At 37.3% G+C, this 19,823-nt stretch overlaps 1 protein-coding gene across 3 annotated transcripts in view; it reads left to right on the top strand.

Moving 5' to 3' along the window:
- Smc5 (structural maintenance of chromosomes 5) overlaps positions 1-19,823 on the top strand; it is a 72,928-nt gene that overhangs the window by 47,471 nt on the left and 5,634 nt on the right. Inside the window, exons 16-22 of one of the 3 annotated variants that reach the window (XM_085693724.2) lie at positions 1,654-1,777; positions 2,165-2,287; positions 13,865-13,990; positions 16,916-16,990; positions 17,408-17,503; positions 17,987-18,091; positions 18,289-18,408. In XM_085693724.2, coding sequence (XP_085549850.1) covers positions 1,654-1,777; positions 2,165-2,287; positions 13,865-13,990; positions 16,916-16,990; positions 17,408-17,503; positions 17,987-18,091; positions 18,289-18,408 — 769 coding nt within the window. The remainder of the gene's footprint in view (positions 1-1,653; positions 1,778-2,164; positions 2,288-13,864; positions 13,991-16,915; positions 16,991-17,407; positions 17,504-17,986; positions 18,092-18,288; positions 18,409-19,823) is intronic. The other 2 variants (XM_048438714.3, XM_048438715.3) reach the window with 2 other exon arrangements.

The raw sequence follows: 19,823 nt of genomic DNA on the forward strand, positions 1-19,823 counted from the left end.
AGACTTTACTGTGTGATTCCACTTGAACTTTACTATTGGACTTATTGCTTAAAACTTTCTCTTCTTTTGAAAAATCTAGTAATTTTTGCAACACAATGACTTTTTGCCCATTACCAGCCCAGTGGTTTTATTTGTGTTCTTAATACACGTTGTGGTTTTGGGGTGATGGTTGGACTCTCTGCAGTTCATCCAGAATACTATTGCAAAAGTTATTTTTTATTTTTACTGTTTGAAAATTTTGCCTGTCTCCACCTTGTGCTTCCTAGGACTGGTTTTCATAATTATTCAGAAACTTGTTTTCCTCCCTAGCAACTCCCCTTGTACCGCATCCACTGTACTCGATGGTTCTTGTTTATTACTACTTCTGTCTTAGAGTCACCATGGTTTAGTGTAAGACCATGGACATTAAGTTGGTGTTAAATGTAGCCTGCTGCTTCATAGCTATAGTCTTCCGTGACTTACTTAACTTTTCAAACCTTTGTTTCTTTCTTTTTTCTTTTTCTTTTTTTCCCATTCTTTTTTTATTTTTTTGGTTTTTCTTTTTTTTTTAATTGATTTTTATTGAGCTCTACATTTTTCTCTGCTCCCCTCCTTTCTTTCTCCCCTCTCCCCTTTAACCCTCCCCCATGGTCCCCATGCTCACAATTTACCCAGGAGATCTTGTCTTTTTCTACTTTCTATGTAGATTAGATCTATGTAAGTCTCTCTTAGTGTCCTCATTGTTGTCTAAGTTCTCTGGGGTTGTTGCTTGCAAGACAGGGTTTCTCTGTAGTTTTTAGAGCCTATTCTGGAACTAGCTGTTGTAGACCAGGCTGGCCTTGAACTCACAGAAATCCACCTGCCCCTTGCCTCCTGAGTGCTGTAATTAAAGGTATGCCACTACCACCTGGCTCAAACATTTGTTTCTTAAATTTTAAAATTATTTTAAAGATAATTTTAGGACTCTTATATGGGGGCAGGGCTTAGCCTCATGTAGTTCAGGCTGGCCTCACACTTGCTGTGTAGCTGAGAGTGACCTTAAACTTCTGATTTTCCTGCCTCTGCCTCACCACCACTTCTGATTAATGCTGCTGGGGGAGGGGAGAGGAGGAGATTGAGTCCAAATCTTCATGCCTGTTAAGCAAGTACTTCACCACCTGAGCTACATACCCAACCCTGTGTTGGTTTTTCTTCTGTTTTTCCTATGGAATAGCTCTACCTGCTTAAGGGATTGTGTTTCATGAACACTGTAGTAACAACTTATATTAATAAATAAATTCTGGGCTAGATATTATGCTATATTGTTTGTTTTTTCTCCAAAGTTCAGTGAGAGGAAATTTTATCATCTTCAGTTTACAGATGGAAAAGCTTAACCTCCAAGGTGTAACTTGTGAAGTTCTACTTATCGATTACTAACAAAGGGGAAATTCAAGCGCCCTTTCTCACTCCATATTCTGCATCAGCATCATTACTGACACTAGATTGTGCTGGTCATATAGCTCTACAATATATTTTGATCCTGAGTGATTGCATTAAGAGATGTTTAATCTAGGAGCTAACATTTATGCATCTGGTTATTATTGTAACCCAAAGAACTTCAGGGGACTTAAGACTTTGGGCTTCGTTCTGTGTTTAGCTCTGATCTCTCCATCCTTATGTGTGTCTGTCAAACAGTATAAGACTGATGGAACAGGATACTTGCAATCTGGAAGAAGAAGAACGAAAAGCGAATACCAAAATCAAAGAAATAAATGTTCAGAAAGCAAAACTTGTTACTGAATTAACAGGCCTAGTAAAGGTAAGATATTTTCTTAATTTTTGACATCTGGATTCTAAAGTTTAGTAAGTTTTAGAGGATTTTATGAGACATAATCTCTTCAGTGTTTTTTTGTTTTAGTAATAATAGACAAGAGATTTTTATAATTAGTTTCAGCTTGTTTAGATTTTAATGCTTACACTGAATTTTAAAAGTTAACTTATTAGGCTAAATTATTTTCTTCCAGATGACTTAAATATATAGGAAATTACTTTTTTAAAGTAATTTTGTATGAACTATTTGATCACAGTAGAAAGATGTTAATTTTTCATGATTCATAATTTTGTTTTGAAAAAACTATGGCATTCTTCATAGTTGTAAAACTTAGGCAACATAAAAACAAAATTCTTACGGGTTGTTTGCTTGTAGATTTGCACTTCTTTGCACATACAAAAAGTCGATTTGATTCTTCAGAATACTACAGTGATCTCTGAGAAGAACAAATTAGAAGCAGATTACATGGCATCATCTTCACAGCTGCGTGTCATAGAGGTAATCTATTTTTTTGTCCTTTTTTTTTTTGGAGTCCATCCTCAAACCAGTTTGAAAGTATCCATCACATACTATCATTTGCAATGTGCAATTGTTGTATACTATATAAATTTTAGAGGCCAGCAAGCTAGCTCATTGGCTAAAAATGCTTGCCTCATAATGGCAGTGACCAAAGTTTAGTCTCCAGAACCCAGGGAAAGGTGGGAGAGAGCTGACTCCACAGACTTAGTGTGTACACATCTACACTCTCAGGCATAATAATAATAATAATAATAATAATAATAATAATAAAAAATACATTTTGCTATAAAGAAGCAATACTTGGAGTGTGTAAGAGTGGATGAATAATCTTGCCTTAATATTTAGCAATGGAGTGATAAAGCTATTCAGGCGAAAGTGATAGGGAATAATATACAAACTTCATTCTAAAGTATGTAGCATCAAGGTGGTGACGACAGTTATTTTTCATTTTTGTTCGTGTTGTTACTTAGTTTTTAATCTCCAATTCCTTTCTCAAAAATAGAACACCTAGTATTCTAAATATCCACGGATGACCTGTGCAGTTACAGCACTATGTCCTACAGTCTTGTTCTGGTGCTAACTACATACAATTGACACCAATTGGACAGTTTATAAGGAATAGCCCCAGTAGACTGCTCTTCCTTAATTCACTGGCTGTAAGTTCAAGGATTCTAGATTATCTTACTTCTGACCATGTGCTACAACACCCTGATTTTTCCATGGCCCCTTCATGGTTGGTAATTTACTAGAAGAGCACAGAACTCTGAACAGCACTGAGCTTTATCATAAAGAGACATACGGAACAACATCCAAGAGCGTTCATGTGAAGTTGTGGTGTGTCACTCTCCTGTGCTTACCAGCCAGGAAGCAGCACCACACTGCAGAGTTTCTGTTGAGTTTCTATTACATCATTAGCCATGTGATTGCATTCAGTCTCCAGACCTCCTATCCTAAGTTTGGAAAGTCATAGAAGTGCTGAAGTCATATGGTTCAAAGCTCTCTAACCATAAGATTAGTCTTTCTGGCAATGTCCACTAATATTCTGAGTTTACCCCATTAAAATACACTGAGGTGTGATTCAAGGAATTCTTGAATAAAAAAATAATCTCTTGGAATTTCTTTTCAAAGGCTAATCATATTCTTCATTTCCACCTGAGAACTCCAGAATACAATGGGGCAACACAAATCAGTAGGAACATTAAAACTAGCCTGATGTTAGTAAGAACCCCAAAATCAAACTGCCAGCAGATACTCCTCTCTAAAGAAATGAGGCTCCATTAACCATGGAAAGTTCAGCAGTCCAGTATGAAAAGAACTGAAACTGAGAAAGACTGTTACAGACTAGGGAACAGTCTAATAATGCTGGCATTGTCTAGATTTAAAATCTCAAACTCCTTTGAAGAACTTACTGGAAAGAGTAAGAGCTACGTCTTAAAGGGACAGTGATACATATACTAATGGTGTGGTTATATAACTAAATTCTCTGAAAAGGAAAGATATAAATAAAATGGCATATATTTGCTGTTTGTTGTTTTAGATAACCGTATTATATCAGTTGGTGCTTTAGAACAGGGATATAAGGAGTGTTTCAGTATTATTCATTGTGAGGAGCCAATAAATAACCTTTCTCCCAAAAGGCTAAGCAGGTATAAATATCATATAAAGTATTTGCACAAAGTGATTTACAAAGAAGAGGTGTGTAGAGCAAGGGCTGTACTACTCAAGAGTAGACATTTTGTGTATGAATACTTGGGCTAAAAAAGTTACTGTTGAAAATGCAGGTGGAATTAAGGCCATCCCAGCACCTTCGGAGGTTGAGGCATCAGGATCATTTGAGCTTAAGAGTTGAGATCAGCATAGGCAAAATGGGCCCCCATCTCAAATAAATAGCCCAGTTTAAATCAGCTTATTAAATTTAAATGTCTATGATTTCTCTACTAAGATTTTTTATGTAAATTCTAACATCTAACATACATATAGAAGAAAAAAATGTTTCAGAAAGAGTAAAAATAGAAGAGTCATGGCTAGCTACAGTTACCTTTTTAAAGTGATAAAAATATAACATTGGATCTATAATGTTTATACAGCTCTGTAGATTGCTAACAATCATTAACTAGAACACTTAAACTTGAAATCTTATGTAAATTCATGAAATCTGTTAAATGAGTGGGAAACTAAAGTCTTATCTTTATCTTATTAGGAAGTTACTGTCATTTTACATGTTACTAAAAGGAAAAGAGGGAATGTATATAGTGTTTCCGCTTTTTGGGAAATGATCAGGGGTGTGTGGTGAAGCCCCACGGGTACAGGCCAGCATCTTTCCTTATTCATGGGGTACGAAATGAGCTTAATCTATATTCATTTTAGTTGTTAGCATTTTTTTCCTCCTTTGAAATAATTCAAAAATAAAATTAATTTTTCTTCAAGACAAACAAAAGCAAAATGAAACAAATACATCTAACTTTTGAGTTAGCGGCATAACCTCATAGAGAAAAATTATTCCAAAGTAGTTTGATTCTAAACACAAAAAGAATTTCAAAAAGCATCTTAACCTGTTTTCAGTAATTAAGCTGCTAATATCTGTGATGTTCTTCTGGTAAAAGTAAAGAAATAAATGATGCCATTAGGATTTTTAGCCTGAAAGAAAACAGCTTCAGTGTAAAAGTAAGGATGATATTAAATAGTAAGAGCTTTGAAGGCTTTGATTTGGAAATAACCAGAATAACTTCACAATGCATTTCCTGTAAATGGGACTGGGAGGGGTGAGTGGACAAACCCAGCATGGTGGTACGGTGGTGTGTGGCTTTAATGCCTGCACTCTGGAGGCTAGGTCAAAAGGATAAGTTTGAGGACAGCTTGCACTACATTTGTGAACTCTTGTTTCAGAAAGAACCTCCCTCTCCAAAAGAAAATAAAACATTTCCTGGTTCTATCTGCATGCCTCTAAGGACTGTTTTGTACTAAAATGGTTCATTGGAGAAAATAGCTGATTCCGAGTCTAGAAAAAGAAATCTATGTGTAAATAATCTTAGGTGTACCTTGATGATTTTGTCAGGCATGAATGCAAAACAGACGATCCCAGATGACTCTGTGAACCTAAATGAAGACTTAACTGACCGTAAATGATGTCACACTAAGTTGAATATATTAGGAATCTCTAAATCGACATTTAGAGTGATTCTCTAAAAATTTTATTAGGTTAGAGGATATTTAGAAAAACCACTCATTATTTTGAAAAATTCTAAAAAATTGAGCATTCATCCTACTTTTGTAGGGGTTAAGAGTGGAATGAAAGAAGGTCTTTTTTTTTTTTTTTTGTGCTAACTCAATATGTAGACCAGGCTGGCCTCGAAGTCAGAGATTCACCTCTTCTGCCTTCCAATTGCTGTGTTTAAAGGGATTTAATTGTCTGTGTGTGTGTTTGTATGTCTGAGTGTCTCTGCAACTTTTATGCAGGTGCCCGCAGAGGCCACAAAAGGGTGTTAGCTCCCCAGGAGCTAGAATTACAGAATTGTGATCTTCTGCAAGAGCAGTGTGTGCTCTTAACTGCTGAATCATCTCTCTAGCCCCATCATCGTGCATTTCATATGTGGAATATATCAAGTGTATAGAAATAAATGGGATCTTCTTTATAGACATATTCTACCTAATGAATGAAGAAGAAATTATATTAGAGATGTGTGTCCTGATGACATATTACCACTTACAGAATGACACTGGGAAAAATCAGATTTCTGTCTGTATAAGCCTCTATCTAGAGCAGGGTATTGTGATCTCAGTACTATTGGCATTTGGAGCAGGTAATTATTTTTGTAAGAGACTTACTATCCTGTGCATTAGCAGTACCACTGACAGCTCTACCTAAAAGTAATGAATAGTAACTTACCCTTTCTCCTTCCTTCCCTCTCACCAGTAATGGCAATTTCTAAAGACATTGCCACATACGCATAGGGGGCAGTACTATCTCGTAGAACCTCCAGTTTACTTTCTTTTTTGTGACAGGGTCTCATGTGTAGACCAGGCAGACCTCAGATTTAAAGAGATCACCTGCCTCTCTGACTTTTGCCGGCTGGGATCAACAGGGTGCATCATCAACCGTAGCAAGAAATGGGTTGTATGAATGGCTCAGTGGGTAAAGAACAAGCATGAGCACTGAGTTCAGAACCCATGTAAAATACCAACTACAGCCACATGTCTGAGAGAGCCGAGACGGGTAGACCACTTACTTAATAAACACTGTTACGGTTTTTTGTCTCCCTCACCTAACAATGTTTGTTCTCAGAAGTGTTTCCCATTTCAGATTCAGATTTTGGAGATTGTATTATACATAATGAAATGCCTTAGGGATGGGCTCCAAGGCAAAACCCAATCACATTGTGTTTTTTGTACACATCATGCACATGAAGTTGATTCCTCTGTCTGCTGCAACTGTGATTTGACTTTGTCTTACCATGGCTGAAGTGAGGGAATTTTGACTTGTACCATCATGACAGTATTTCTGATCTGGAATTTGGATTTTCAGATGGGGTGCTCCAGCTATATTGCCAGATTGTATTATTTAAACATAGATAGGTTGAAACTTATAAGCTTATGTAGTAAACAGTCAGTTTAGGACTACGATTTTTAAGTCTCCAGCTTGTTATAAAAATTTCAAGTTAGCATTTAAGAAAATATCTAATGATTTTCATATTTTCAATTATGTGTTTTGTAAAGTGTTAATGACATGATTAGTAATCAGTTGAATTGGAGCTGGGAATATAGGGCCTATCATAATCCCTTCACTGAGAAAATGAAATATGTTAACTTTTAGCCAGTGTTTTACTAATGGCATGGTTCTTAAAGCTTAAATTTAATTCTGTTTATATAGGAAGTAGTTTTATTTTGTTTAAATCTTATTTTATTTAATGAACTGTTAAGTAGAACAAGAAAGTCAGTGAATAATTCTTTCTTCCACAAGAGGGCCTTCCAGGAAAAGCTTTTCCTTGTTTAGTATTTGTCAAGGTATTTCTGTACAGCTCTCATGACAGTTCATCTTTCTGTAGAAAGAATTTCAGAGAAAAAGTAATAACCATTTCTTTAAGATATATACTTTACTTTTTGCTGAGCTATTGATTGAAAATGTTTTGTAAATTTTGGAATTGTTTTGTGTCTTAAACAGATACATTATTTTCTATACTCAGTTAACTACTTAAGGCTAGAGTTGAAGCAGGAATCTAAATAAAGTCTTTGATTAACTTATTTTACAGCTCTAAATAAATATATATTCCGGTTTTTTTTTCTACCAACAAAGATCAACAAGAATTGTGTTCAACAGTGATCAGGGGCTCCTTTCTTACTTAACTACCATGGAGCTTATATTGTCTTTGGCCACTTCCATGCTTCCCCGTATCTTTTGTTATTTTTTCATAAATTTTTTGAAAATTGTGTGCATGAATGCACAATATTTATATCAGTTTTACTCCCCGTCCAATTCCATTAGTATTTCCCCATTCCTTCTCAATGTCATGACTTTTTTTATAATTATAGTGGTTATATACATATATACATACATACATACACATGCACATATGATTATGTTTGTGTACATACAACCTACTGAATCCATTTTATGATGCTCATGTCTGCATTTAGGGCTGATCACTTGAGATTGGACAACCTATAAGAGGTCTTGTTTTTCAGCAGCCGTTGATTGCCTATAGTTCTTCATTTAGGTCTAAGACCTTGTACATTTTTCCCATTCCCTTTGGTATATTTAATGATATGGTCAGTGTGCTGGTCTTGTATCGACAGCCATGTTTTGGAGATTTCATGGCTATAGCATCCTTTCCATATCTAGTATTTTGTAGTGGGCATCCCAGTCCTCTGTCTCTGAAAATACTTCCGCTTCCCTTCCATGATGTTCCTTGAGCCTTAGGGGTGTGTGTGTGTGTGTGTGTGTGTGTGTGTGTGTGTGTGTGTGTAGGGGGTTGTATTATAGATGTACTAATTGAGTCTCTACCCTTGATTCACTTATTCTTTACATTTTAACAAATTGTAATGTTATTCTTCACCTGCTGTAGAAGAATCTTTCATGAAGGATAAGAGCTACACTAGAATATAGTTTGAAGTTATATTGGTTTAAGAAAATAACAGCAGTAGTTTTTCCTCTTTGGCTATAACCCCTCCAACTATAGATAGCTGACTAGGTTAACAGTTCCCTCATATTGAGCAGACCTGAAGTTCTATCAGATGACTGTTGTCATTAAAATACCATATCACACCATTTGGGGATATTTTGCCCATCTGATCCCTGTGTGCTTTACACAATTGATAACTGGCTAGAACTTTTAAGAACTTTTCTCTCTTAGTAGCATGCATAGATAGCACATTCTCATACTATAAGAGCTAATCTTCAGAGAGAAGGTTTCCATAATTCTTGTGTCTGAAGTGTGTGGTGTCTTCATAGTGTCTTACCTTAAGTTCTGGGAGGCAACCAAAGACAATGACAGTTGCCTGTGTTGTTTTAAGGATCTCCTAGACACCCCCACTCCAACAACTCAGAGGCTTTGGGAACTGTGGTGTGACACACAGTATACCCTTTTGTTCAATCAGCTCCATCCGCAGATGTTAATTGCAATGAGTTATTGTTCTGGTTCAAGGCCTCTGGCCCCTGGCATAACCATCACTGGACCCTTACTGAATCTTCTCTGAGGACTGTGCAGGGTCTGGTCAGCCACCTAAGACCATGTTGTTGTCCAAGGGCCATGTTACCACTGAGACCATACAGATCTGGGTGACCTGTGCTGCCACTGGGGCCATGATAATATCTAGGCCCAAGCTGCTGCCAAGGGCCATATCTGGATCTATAGGCCTGCTGAAACTTGAGTCTGTGTTAATGTTCATAGCCTGTATTACCATGGGGTACCATAGGTGTCAGAACCCACAGAAGTGGATCTGGTCCACTTTGACTAAAGGTCAGCGAGTTCAGGCCTTCTTGCTCCTTCAAGGTTACTGACAAGAGGTTTGACCTAAGGTATGGCTACTAACAGGAACTAGAGTATGGTTACTTGGTGTTTTGGGTATTAAGATGGTAATTACTTTGTTTGTTTCTTGTTTATATCATGGTAAAGAAGTCTTACCTTCTTTCACATTTTTGGATTCGGGTATTTAAAGATCATGAGAAATAAGCATGGACAGATTCAGTATTCACTGGGTTGCCCTCCTGACTCTATTCTATGTCTCTGTATGTTTCTTTTGTATCTCTGTTTTTTCTGCCTAACATTTCTAATCCACACACCCCTACCCTGAAATTTACAAACCTGTCCAGGCTGGACCTCAGCAGATGTCGCCCCAACATGGGGCTCTGACAGACGGCCCTCAATGTGGAGCTTCCAACACATAGGAGCCATGCATGTTGAAATCTGAGGGCCATGCTGAGCGGGTCCTGCCCTTCATTGGCCCTGACGTGGCTGGCTCAGCTCCTTGTGGGAGAGCCACCACCAATCAAGAGAAATGGCCTCAGCACAGTTGTGGGAGAGCTGGCCCCATTGTCACAGGAGAGCTGGCTCTGCCCCTGAGTGGGGACTGTCCCAGTGGCCCAGACTGACCAGCTCAGCTACCACTGAAACCTGCATCCTGGGCCTTGGGTTGGCCCACCCTAACATCTGTCCCATCTGTGATCTGCTGCAGCACATTAAGTGACTGGTCCTACAGAATGCTAGCCCCAGGATTTCCATGATTTGGGGAAGACAATGGATGTTCAGATTTTAAATTAGCTTTAGAAAATAAAAAGCCAAAAACTTAAAATTTACATTTGGAGTTACTTATTCAGATAAGTTTTTTGTGTAGTGTCTTTCTCAAGAAGACAAAAAAAAAAAAAATGAAATCATTCTAATTCAGCTTGGCTTTCATGTTTATAATCTCTCTATTAAATGCATTCTTAGTTAACAGCTGCCTTGAATATTCAGAATGTATTGTAAAACACATTTGCATATATGCTTTATATATTTGTATACATATGCTTAACTATGTGCTTCCTTATCGAGTATCTAAGTTGGAAATAGTGACAATGAAAGCATGCTGTAAAAGTGAAAAGAAAATAAGCCGAGGCTGTGTCACGAGGCAGAGTCCCAAACAAATGTGTATGGAAAGGCTTTTCTCAGATAAAAGTTTTGTTAGGCAAATGCCACCCAACAGAAGGAAACTATTCAATAAGGTTTTGGCCCTTCTCAGTGTAGAGCTTCAAGTAGTCACCTCAGTGATACTTCATTCCTACAGTATCCTAATATTTCATTGTAGCAAAGTCCAGAGGAACAGGAAAAAGGAATAGAGGTCATTAGGAATGTTGAATTCTATCCAGCTGTCCCTTGTTTTACATTGGTTAAGTACAGTGACCCTTAGAGAGTAAAGTAGGGCAACTGGGAATCTGTAATTTTTTTTTTCATTTTTCTCAGCTAAAGGAATTTATTCAATGGAACTATGGTAGTAAGCAGTTAGATAAATGCTTGTTTTTACTTCAGTTCATATAACTTTTTACTTTTTGTAGTGTTATCTCTTTTGTTTGTTGTCAAAACCCAAAGACCTTTTAATATTAGAGCTCTCCAGGTCCCTCCGAGACTATTAACACAATAGAATTGATATGACTAGGGCACAACCCCCTACTTCTAATATATATATAGGCTAGTTTGGAATTTAGTACAAAATGAGATAAATGTTTTCTTTATTAGAAACCTCATTCCTAGTTCTATAGCCTTAGGCACATTCTCGGTGCCTCCTAACCACATCTAAAAGATAACATATTTCCTAGGATTGTAATGAGTATTGAATTGACTAATCTGTGGAACGGTGGTTCTAATAATACTTGGCCTAGAAGTGGCATTACATAGATTAGGTGCCCTCCTCGTCACACATGAAACTTGAAAGTCTGACTCTTGTACGCCTTGTTTTCCCCCCATTAAACTGTGCAGTTGGCACAGTTCAGCCATTCTGACCTTTCTACATTCCATTTCCTGTTTGTATACTGTCCACTCTTATAAGCCCTTGTGAGGTGGAAGCAGAAAAATGAGGAGTTCAACACTAGCCTTGGCTAAATAGTAAGTTTGAGGTGAGCCAGGACTATATGAAACCCTGGCTCCAAAGTAGCAGGTTCCTTTTTTCCCTCTTTTGGTTTTTAAAATTATTTATTTTGTTTTTCTTGTTTGTTTTTGAGATTATATTATAATTACAATATTGCCCCCTTTCCCTTCCTCCCTCTACACGCTCCTGTATACTTTCCCCACTCTCCTTCAGATTCATGGCCTCTCTTTTTCATCAGTTGTTACTGCGTGTGTGTGTGTGTGTGTGTGTGTGTGTGTGTGTGTGTGTATTATTATGTACATATATATTTCCAAATATAACCTATTGAATCTACATGTTGTTGCTTGTATGTATGTTTTTGTGGCTGACCATTTGGCACTGGAGAACCAGTTTGAGTGTTCTTCCTTGGAGAGGGCCACCTCTTCTGCTCCCAAATTGACTCTGTTGCCTATAGTTTTTAAGTCTTTTTAAAAATTACTTTATCTTTGTTTTCGTTAGCGCTACCCTTTTAATTTTATTTTTGTTGTTTATAAGTAATTTTAATGTACCTAGAAAATACACAAGAAAAATAACTAAACTAACAAGATAGAAATAGATCTATTATAATTTCTGTTATATAATAACAATGAGATATTATGAGAATAAACAAATAAAAGGTTGATTGTGGTAATCTTGTAGTGATGCTCAGGGCAATTCGTTATCTTTTCTTTTTTTAATCTAAAAACTGTTAATACCATTAGCACTGTTAATACAAAAAAGCACAAAAAAATTTTGTATAATTTCCCTTCTATTTTAATACCTTTTTTCCAACCTTCTTTCTGTTTATTCTCTGTGTCTTTCACATCATGCATCTCGACCCCATTCATTCTCCATCCCTTCATTTCTGCCCTCTGCTCCTGCAACTCCCCCCCCCATGAAATAAAATTTAAGAGAAAAAGATCTTGTCATGGGAGCTGTAAGCAATGCAGCAAACTCCTCCGTCCATATACCTCTATATTCAAGTGTTCATTGCAAAGAGCTGTTATCTGGTTTGAGGCCTCTAGTTTCTGTTGTGTTATTGATACTGACCTCACTAGAACTTCTGGATGTCCTGTTGTTGCAGCTTTGGGTCTGCAGGACCTGCCCCGGCACATGCTCCAGCGGATCACAGATTAGGTGGATGTTACAGTGGGCCAGCTCATAACCCTGATTCTGGGCCTGAGTAGTTGCAGGGTTGGTCAGCCCACAAACTCTCCTGTACCACATCGAATAAAAACCCATAGACAGATATTGAGGTTCAACCTGAAGGTCAGAAAATTAAAACAGTCAGCCACTGGCTCCTACTTCTACCTCAGTCCAAAACGGTGATCCTGCCTCCAGGAATTCTCACATATGGGACCTGTTCTCCTGCTTTTACATCCTCTGGGTTGGCTCTCCCACACCTACAGAGCCAGCTCTATTGTGTTGCCCATGCAGGGTGCAGAGCCCTTTCCTCAGTGTTGCTGCTGGTAAGGGAGAGGGTCACCTTCCTCATCTGGCACAGGCAGTAAGGAGAAAGGGGTGACTTCTGGGATGTCTCCTCCATGCCCACACAGCTACGGGACAGACGAGTAATGGGGACAGCTCTCCCACATTCAACAGATTTAGGACTGGCACACCCACACCTCCGCCAATAGGGTTGGCTTTATTGTGCTGCCCAGACGAGGTTCAGGGCCTGCTCTCCCAAATGCTACAACTCATAATTTTATGCTTCTTCATATATGTATGTAGGAGTTGGGGTGTGTGCACATGAAGTCTAGAGGATCCCTAGAGCTGGAGTTATGGGAAGTTGTAAGTCATCTCTCCAGCCTCTTTTTACAGTATAGTATTGTAGAAAATAAAAGATACAATGTCTAGGCATGGGACTATGTAACTACAATCCCCTTGCTTGGGAACCAGGAGACTTAGGAATTCAAGACCAGTCTTGGCAAAGTTTGAAGCCAGCCTGGTCTAAATGGGACTTCAGTAGCCCCACCTCCCCAAAATGGAAAAAGAAAAATGAAAACGCAGGGAAAGGAAAGTTAGATGAGAAGCACCTATGTAAGGGCCTGACACACAATCACTCAGTGGATAGTGCCTGTTTCTGTTGTGGTGTTGGTTCTGTGGGTCTCTGTCCATATTCACCTTGCAGTACTTAATACAGATTGTAATGTGGGCCTCTCACAGATCTTGCTAATTATTTGGTGAGGAAATTAATAAGGCCATGAATAAATGATAGATAAAATATACTTGAAAATTGACTTAAAAGTTTACATTTGAAATGCTGTATTTTCTTATGTGAAGTCTATGTATGATGATATTTTAAAGTTTAATTTAAAATTTGACCTTTATAATAAAAGGCTAATGTACCTTTATGTTAAAAAAAATTGTGGTTCAGTTAATGTGGTTATCATAATCAGAATTCAGCAATTTATTGGATGCAAGGTTGTTTATATGAGCTTCTGATTTAGTAGTAACATTTTGAAATATTTATTTTTTTAACAGCAACAATTCATTATATTGGATGAAAATAGACAAATATTGTTACAGAAATGCAAGGAACTTATGAAGAGAGCTAGGCAAGTATGTAACCTGAGTGCAGACCAAGCCGTTCCCCAAGAATTTCAGACAGTAAGTATAAAAATATATAATGCTGCAGTTGCCGTAACATGGTATTTTTAAGATATCCTACTCTAGGCATAGTAACAGGCCATGAAAAACATGGAGTGTTATTTAAAAATACACTTTTCCCCATTCTTCACTGATTATCATATACATAAAGTAACTTTGCTTAACTTACTTCCTCGGATTTAGTCACCAGTCTTCGCTTATTATTAAAATTCTTAAAATATGGGAATTTTCCTAACATTACAACATAACTTTCATTTTTACTATTAAAGAAAATCCTTTCGCCCTTGACTATTTTGAGAGGTAGTTGGCAGTGTGAAATATTCATGGAAACCAGTAATTTGTACTTGACAAACAGTAATAGTTAGATAGATAGTTAGAAAGACAAAGGCAAAATCAAAGTGTTTTTCCTAGATGTCCTGGTGTTTGATTAGGGCACATCAGATATTGAATCTTCAGGGCTAATACTTGGTTTTGATTTTATGCTGATATGTTAGAGTCCAGCTAAGCAATGCTGCCTTTCAGTTCACTCTCCACCATTCTGTCCACTGTTCCTGAGTTTTATCTGATATTTAAGCCTTTTCTGTGTTCCTACCCAAACTAATACTAAAATAGTTACAAATGCATTTTTAAATAGTATTTGTGTACTTTTTAAAATCTTAAATATATCAACCTTCATAGATGATGAAATGTCCACTAAGCATAGAAAAAGACTAAGATTGTAGTTGTCAGATCCTGGAAGGTTTTGTTTTATGCTCTCAGACGCAAAAAATAAGTATGGGTTTGATGGGTACAGAGGAATAAGAATTCAACAAAAATTTATAAAACTAACTGAGAAGTTTGTTTTTAAAGCTAATTGAGAAGTTTGATTCTAAAGGCAATTATAGAAAACATCAAAAATATGTTTTGTTTTAATAAAATCAGTGTGATATCTGTACTCTTAAGTTATAGCTTTTGTGTGCTGGGCATGGTGACAGTTGTCTGTAGTACCAGCACTTGTGAGGTGGCAGCAGGAAGATCCCAAATTCAAGGTCTACTTGGGCTACATATAGAACTAAACTCTGTCTCAACCCTGCCTCCCCACATGTTATCTTTTTAAAGGGATAAAATTAGAAAATAATATATTTATTAAAGTATATTGATTGGCTGCTATGAACAAATATTAAGTAGGACAGACATGCTTTCCTCACTGACGCTTGAGTCTGGACGAGAGAATAAACCAAATAAAGGTGATAGATAAAGTAGCAAGGATGGGTAGGTGCTTAACAATGGTTCCTTTGAGATGATACTATTTGAGATACATGCTAGATGAAGAAAAGAAGTCAGGTCAGGTGGGCTGTAAAGCAAGAATACCAAGCAGAGAAAACAGTTCTTACAAAACCACTAAGGTGCAAATGTATTTGGCACGTGTTAGAATAGGAGAAATCTTGGTGGGATTAAAAATTACATTCCTCGGGGCTGGAGAAATGGCTCAGTGGTTCAGAGTACTGACTGCTCTTCCAGAGGACCCGGGTTCAATTCCCAGCACCCACATGGCAGCTCACAACTGTCTGAAGATCCAGTTCCAGGGGAATCTGACACCTTCACACCGATGCACATAAAATAAAGATAAATAAATCATAAAAAGTTTTTTAAAAAAAAAAATTACATTCCTCAAATTGGTGTGGTAGCATACACCCTTAATCCCAGTACTGAAGAGACAGAGGCAAGTGATCTATCTCTGTGAGTTCAAGACCAGCCTGTTCTACAAAGTGAGTTCCAGGACAGGACTGCTACAAAGAGAAAACCTAGCTATGGATGGATGGATGGATGGATGGATGGATGGATGGATGGATGGATGGATGGATGATGGATAGGTAGGTAGGTAGGTAGGTAGGTAGATGGATAGATTGAATGAATTTGCATTCCAACCCTGCAGTGGTGGCACATACCTTTAACTCTAGAATTTGGGTAGCAGAGGCAGACAGATCTCTGAGTTATCTCCATAGTAAATTCCAGGGCAACCAGCTCTGCACAAAGAAACCCTGCTTCAAAAAATAAAAACCAAAAATTACATTCCAAGCAGAGAGGAAGGCACAAGCCAGGTTAGTATGGCCTTATAGAGTATACAGGAGTTTGGAAATGTTTTCTCCCTTTAGTGATTAGGCAAGTACTCCACCACTAATCTGTATCCCCAGCCCTGGGCTCTGTTCCCTTTGAGATAGAACCCACTGGAGGGTTTAAACCCAAGGGTGGTATTATTGAATTCAGTTTATAGGTGAGTACGCCTAGCTGCTCTCTGAAGAATAGATCCATAAGAAAGAAAACAAGTAAACCACTTTGAGCATTATTATTTTGATCAGGGAAGAGATTAATGTAGTAGCACAAAGGAGAGGGAACTTTTACTTTAGTGATGGATATGAGAGAGGTAAGAGAAAACTCCTAAATGTTTGCCTAAACAAACTGAAGCTCTTTACTGATGAGAAGTTGATTTGCTTACAATGATGGGGAAGGTGGATGAGGAGAAATTATGTTTCATTATCATAAGGTTAGTATGCCTGTTAGAGTCTGGTGAAGATGCCACCAAGTAAGTTTTGGACATAAGCTCACACCTCAACAGACAAGTCAAAGATGTTGCACATATACATGACAAATTCCTGAAGGCTCTTGTAGAGACTGGATGTATAACTCATCAGAACTTTTTTTAGGGCTCCAGATTCATTGCATACTTTTTACTGTAGGGCTCTGCAGGTTGTGCTAGGCAAAACAGTGTACTGCATGCCAATCCTTGTAGGAAAGTGTCTATCCTAATGAGTCTCTGTGGCATAGGTTCAGAAGATAGTCTTGATGAAATTCTGTCTCAGTGATTGAATTCTAAAGATGCTTTTTTAGGTCTTCATAAGTACAGTGTAAAGTTCTAACTTCTTGCTCTCTTTCAATGCCCCACATATTCTGGACCCATTCTACCAATTCAGCAAGTACCCACCATTCCAAATGGACACAACTCCTCACCCCCCATGGTATGCAGTACTCATTCTTTTTTCCAAATTGTTTTCTCCTTTTTGCATTGCTTTTCCCTAGCCATTGCTTTGAGACCCAGAGATAAATTATAGGTCTTTGAATTCTTTTAATTCTCATGTAGCATGAACTGACACTTCATTATTTTAAATTCCAAAGCCTATATGATATGTACTGCTTATTTTAGACTCAACATCAATACATTGCCGTAAGGTACTATCCAACATGTATACATTGTGTTTTCTTTTAAAGTGTAAGCTTTTTAAAGGCAAAATACCCTGTTTTAGATTCCTTTGTATTATTGCTGTGTGCTAGCATGCTATTAATCAGACAGTAGATTTGTAGCAAATTACTTTCTCTTAACTATTCTAATAAAACTTTTCACGATTCCATTTTTAATGATAGATTTTTTTTTTCCTTTAGGCTTTTCAAGATCTTCCAAATACGTTGGATGAAATTGATGCGTTATTAACTGAAGAAAGATCAAGAGCTTCCTGCTTCACAGGACTGAATCCTACAGTATGCCTCTTTCTCCTTTTGCATCTTGTAGCTCTCACACTTCTACCTTCCCCAGTGCACACATGCATGCATGTGTGCACGAGCACGCACATAGACACACACACACACACACATTCATAGCCCTCTCCAGTACTTGCCTCCCACACTGTACTGGAGCTCTGGGTAATAATAAGCTAGACAGCAGGAACAATGCCTTAAATGCCAGATTCTGAATCTATTAGAATTTTAAATAGAGTCTTCCTAAGGAACGCAGTGTTCTGTGCCTTTATAAAAAGAATAGTTGAGTTAACTTGAAATACAGCAGTGTGTATTTTTTTTCAAGGACTAAAAAAAAGGAGCACTTTCAGTGCACAATAGCATAAATTAAGTGCATACAAACAATGCAGTGCAATTGGCATTTGTAGCTAATAGCTTAATTGATGCAAATTTTTATATAATTTATCTTTTGATAGATGTTTCTTACAGAACTTTTTTTTCTGTCAGGTGGTTGAAGAATACTCAAGAAGAGAAATCGAAATCCAGCAATTAACTGAAGAACTAAAGAGGAAGAAAGTCGAACTAGATGAATACAGGGAAAATATTTCACAGGTAATTTTTTATTCTTTTTCTTATATGTTTACCATTAATGGGATGAGCATATTAATTATACAAAATAAATCTTGCTTCTAAGAGAAAAAGTATTTTTATGACCAGATTGGCTCTGTTATAAAATTTGTTTTATGTAAAGTTTTACATCAGAATGGATAGTACTGCTTTCAGTTTGTGATTTTGTCTTTCATTTATAGGTGAAAGAAAGGTGGCTGAACCCCTTAAAGGAGCTAGTGGAAAAAATCAATGAGAAGTTCAGCAACTTTTTTAGTTCTATGCAGTGTGCTGGTGAAGTTGATCTTCATACAGAAAATGAGGTAACTGCATTGGAGGTGTATTTTTGGTTGGTTGGTCGGTTTTGATTTTTCGAGACAGGGTTTCTCAGTAGCTATGGAGCCAATCCTGAAACTTGCTCTATAGACTTGAACTCACAGAGTGCTGGGATTAAAGGCATGTGCCACCATTGCCAGACACAAAGGATGAATTTTATGACCAATAATTTTAATTATGTGCAAAGGGTATGTGTAAATTTATTTACTTTGGAATTGTACATGAAAATTCTGATTACGGAAAAAATGTGAAAAGGAAGGAAAAGACCACCTTTGGATTTCTAACATGAAGTTTGCTTGGTTTGTGGGTGAGCATGGTGTTTTGTTAAGAGGTTAATGCCTCTCTTTCTTTGTTTTAGACGATCTAAATAGTGACTATTCAACTCTGTTGAGTGAGTGCAATGCTTTAGTGTAACTAATGCTTCAGTGGTAACTGCTCCACTTAAAAGCCATAAACAAATTAGCAAAGACAATTGAAATGTAGTTTATATCAATGAGGTTGAGTTTGTTTTTTTTTGTTTTGGTGTGTGTGTGTGTCTGTGTCTGTGTGTCTGTGTCTGTCTGTGTATATTTGGTAGGGGTGATGTTTTCTAATATTTTGAATCGGGGTCTCTTATAACCTAGACTGGCCTGGAACTTGCTATATAGCCAAAGATGACATTGAATTCTGAACCTCTACCTCCCAATTAAGATGATAGACTTCATTACCATGCTGAGTTTTCTTGGTTTCTTCTTTATCACAAATTTAGAAGATAGTAGGAAATATGGTAATTTTTTGAACTACAACTCTATGCATTGCTATTTTGGATAAAACAAATTTTCCGTTAAGAAACTTTTGTGAAGTAGGGTTGGAGGTGCAGTGAAATGATCGTGTATGCTCAGCTACAGGAGGCCCTGGGTTTGTTTCCCAGCACTATAAGCAGGTGAGGAAAGGAAGCAGAAATGACTGGTTTCTTGAAAATAATTGGGAAAGTGGAATGGATGGAAAGGACTATTATGGAAAAAAGGCAGGCCATCTTTTGATTTTTATTTAAAAGTTTTTGCTGCACTGGAGTCATTTTTGTATTCTCACTTTGCATGTATCAGAATGTTTCCAAGGTGAAATTTCTTTTGAATGAAAGTCAAGTTAATTAAGAATATTTTCATATCTTTAAAATTTTAGCAAGTATGCAAGTTTTCATTCTGTTACATGTATAAATATAAAGAAAAATAGCACTATTTGCACCTTTGAGGAGTTTGCCTCACACCTCTCTCTGCTTCATGTGAAGCATACATGTGAAATAGCATTTTGTTAAGTCCTAGGTTTGAGGTCTTAGTTCCTTCTGTAGTAGTTTACCACACAGTCCTTGCCTCACTGTAACTAAGAAATGTGTGTACAATACTTAATTTCTGATATCCTTCCT

The sequence above is a fragment of the Myodes glareolus genome, chromosome 7 (assembly GCF_982192425.1).
Source record: "Myodes glareolus chromosome 7, mMyoGla1.1, whole genome shotgun sequence".
Classification (NCBI taxonomy): domain Eukaryota; kingdom Metazoa; phylum Chordata; class Mammalia; order Rodentia; family Cricetidae; genus Myodes; species Myodes glareolus.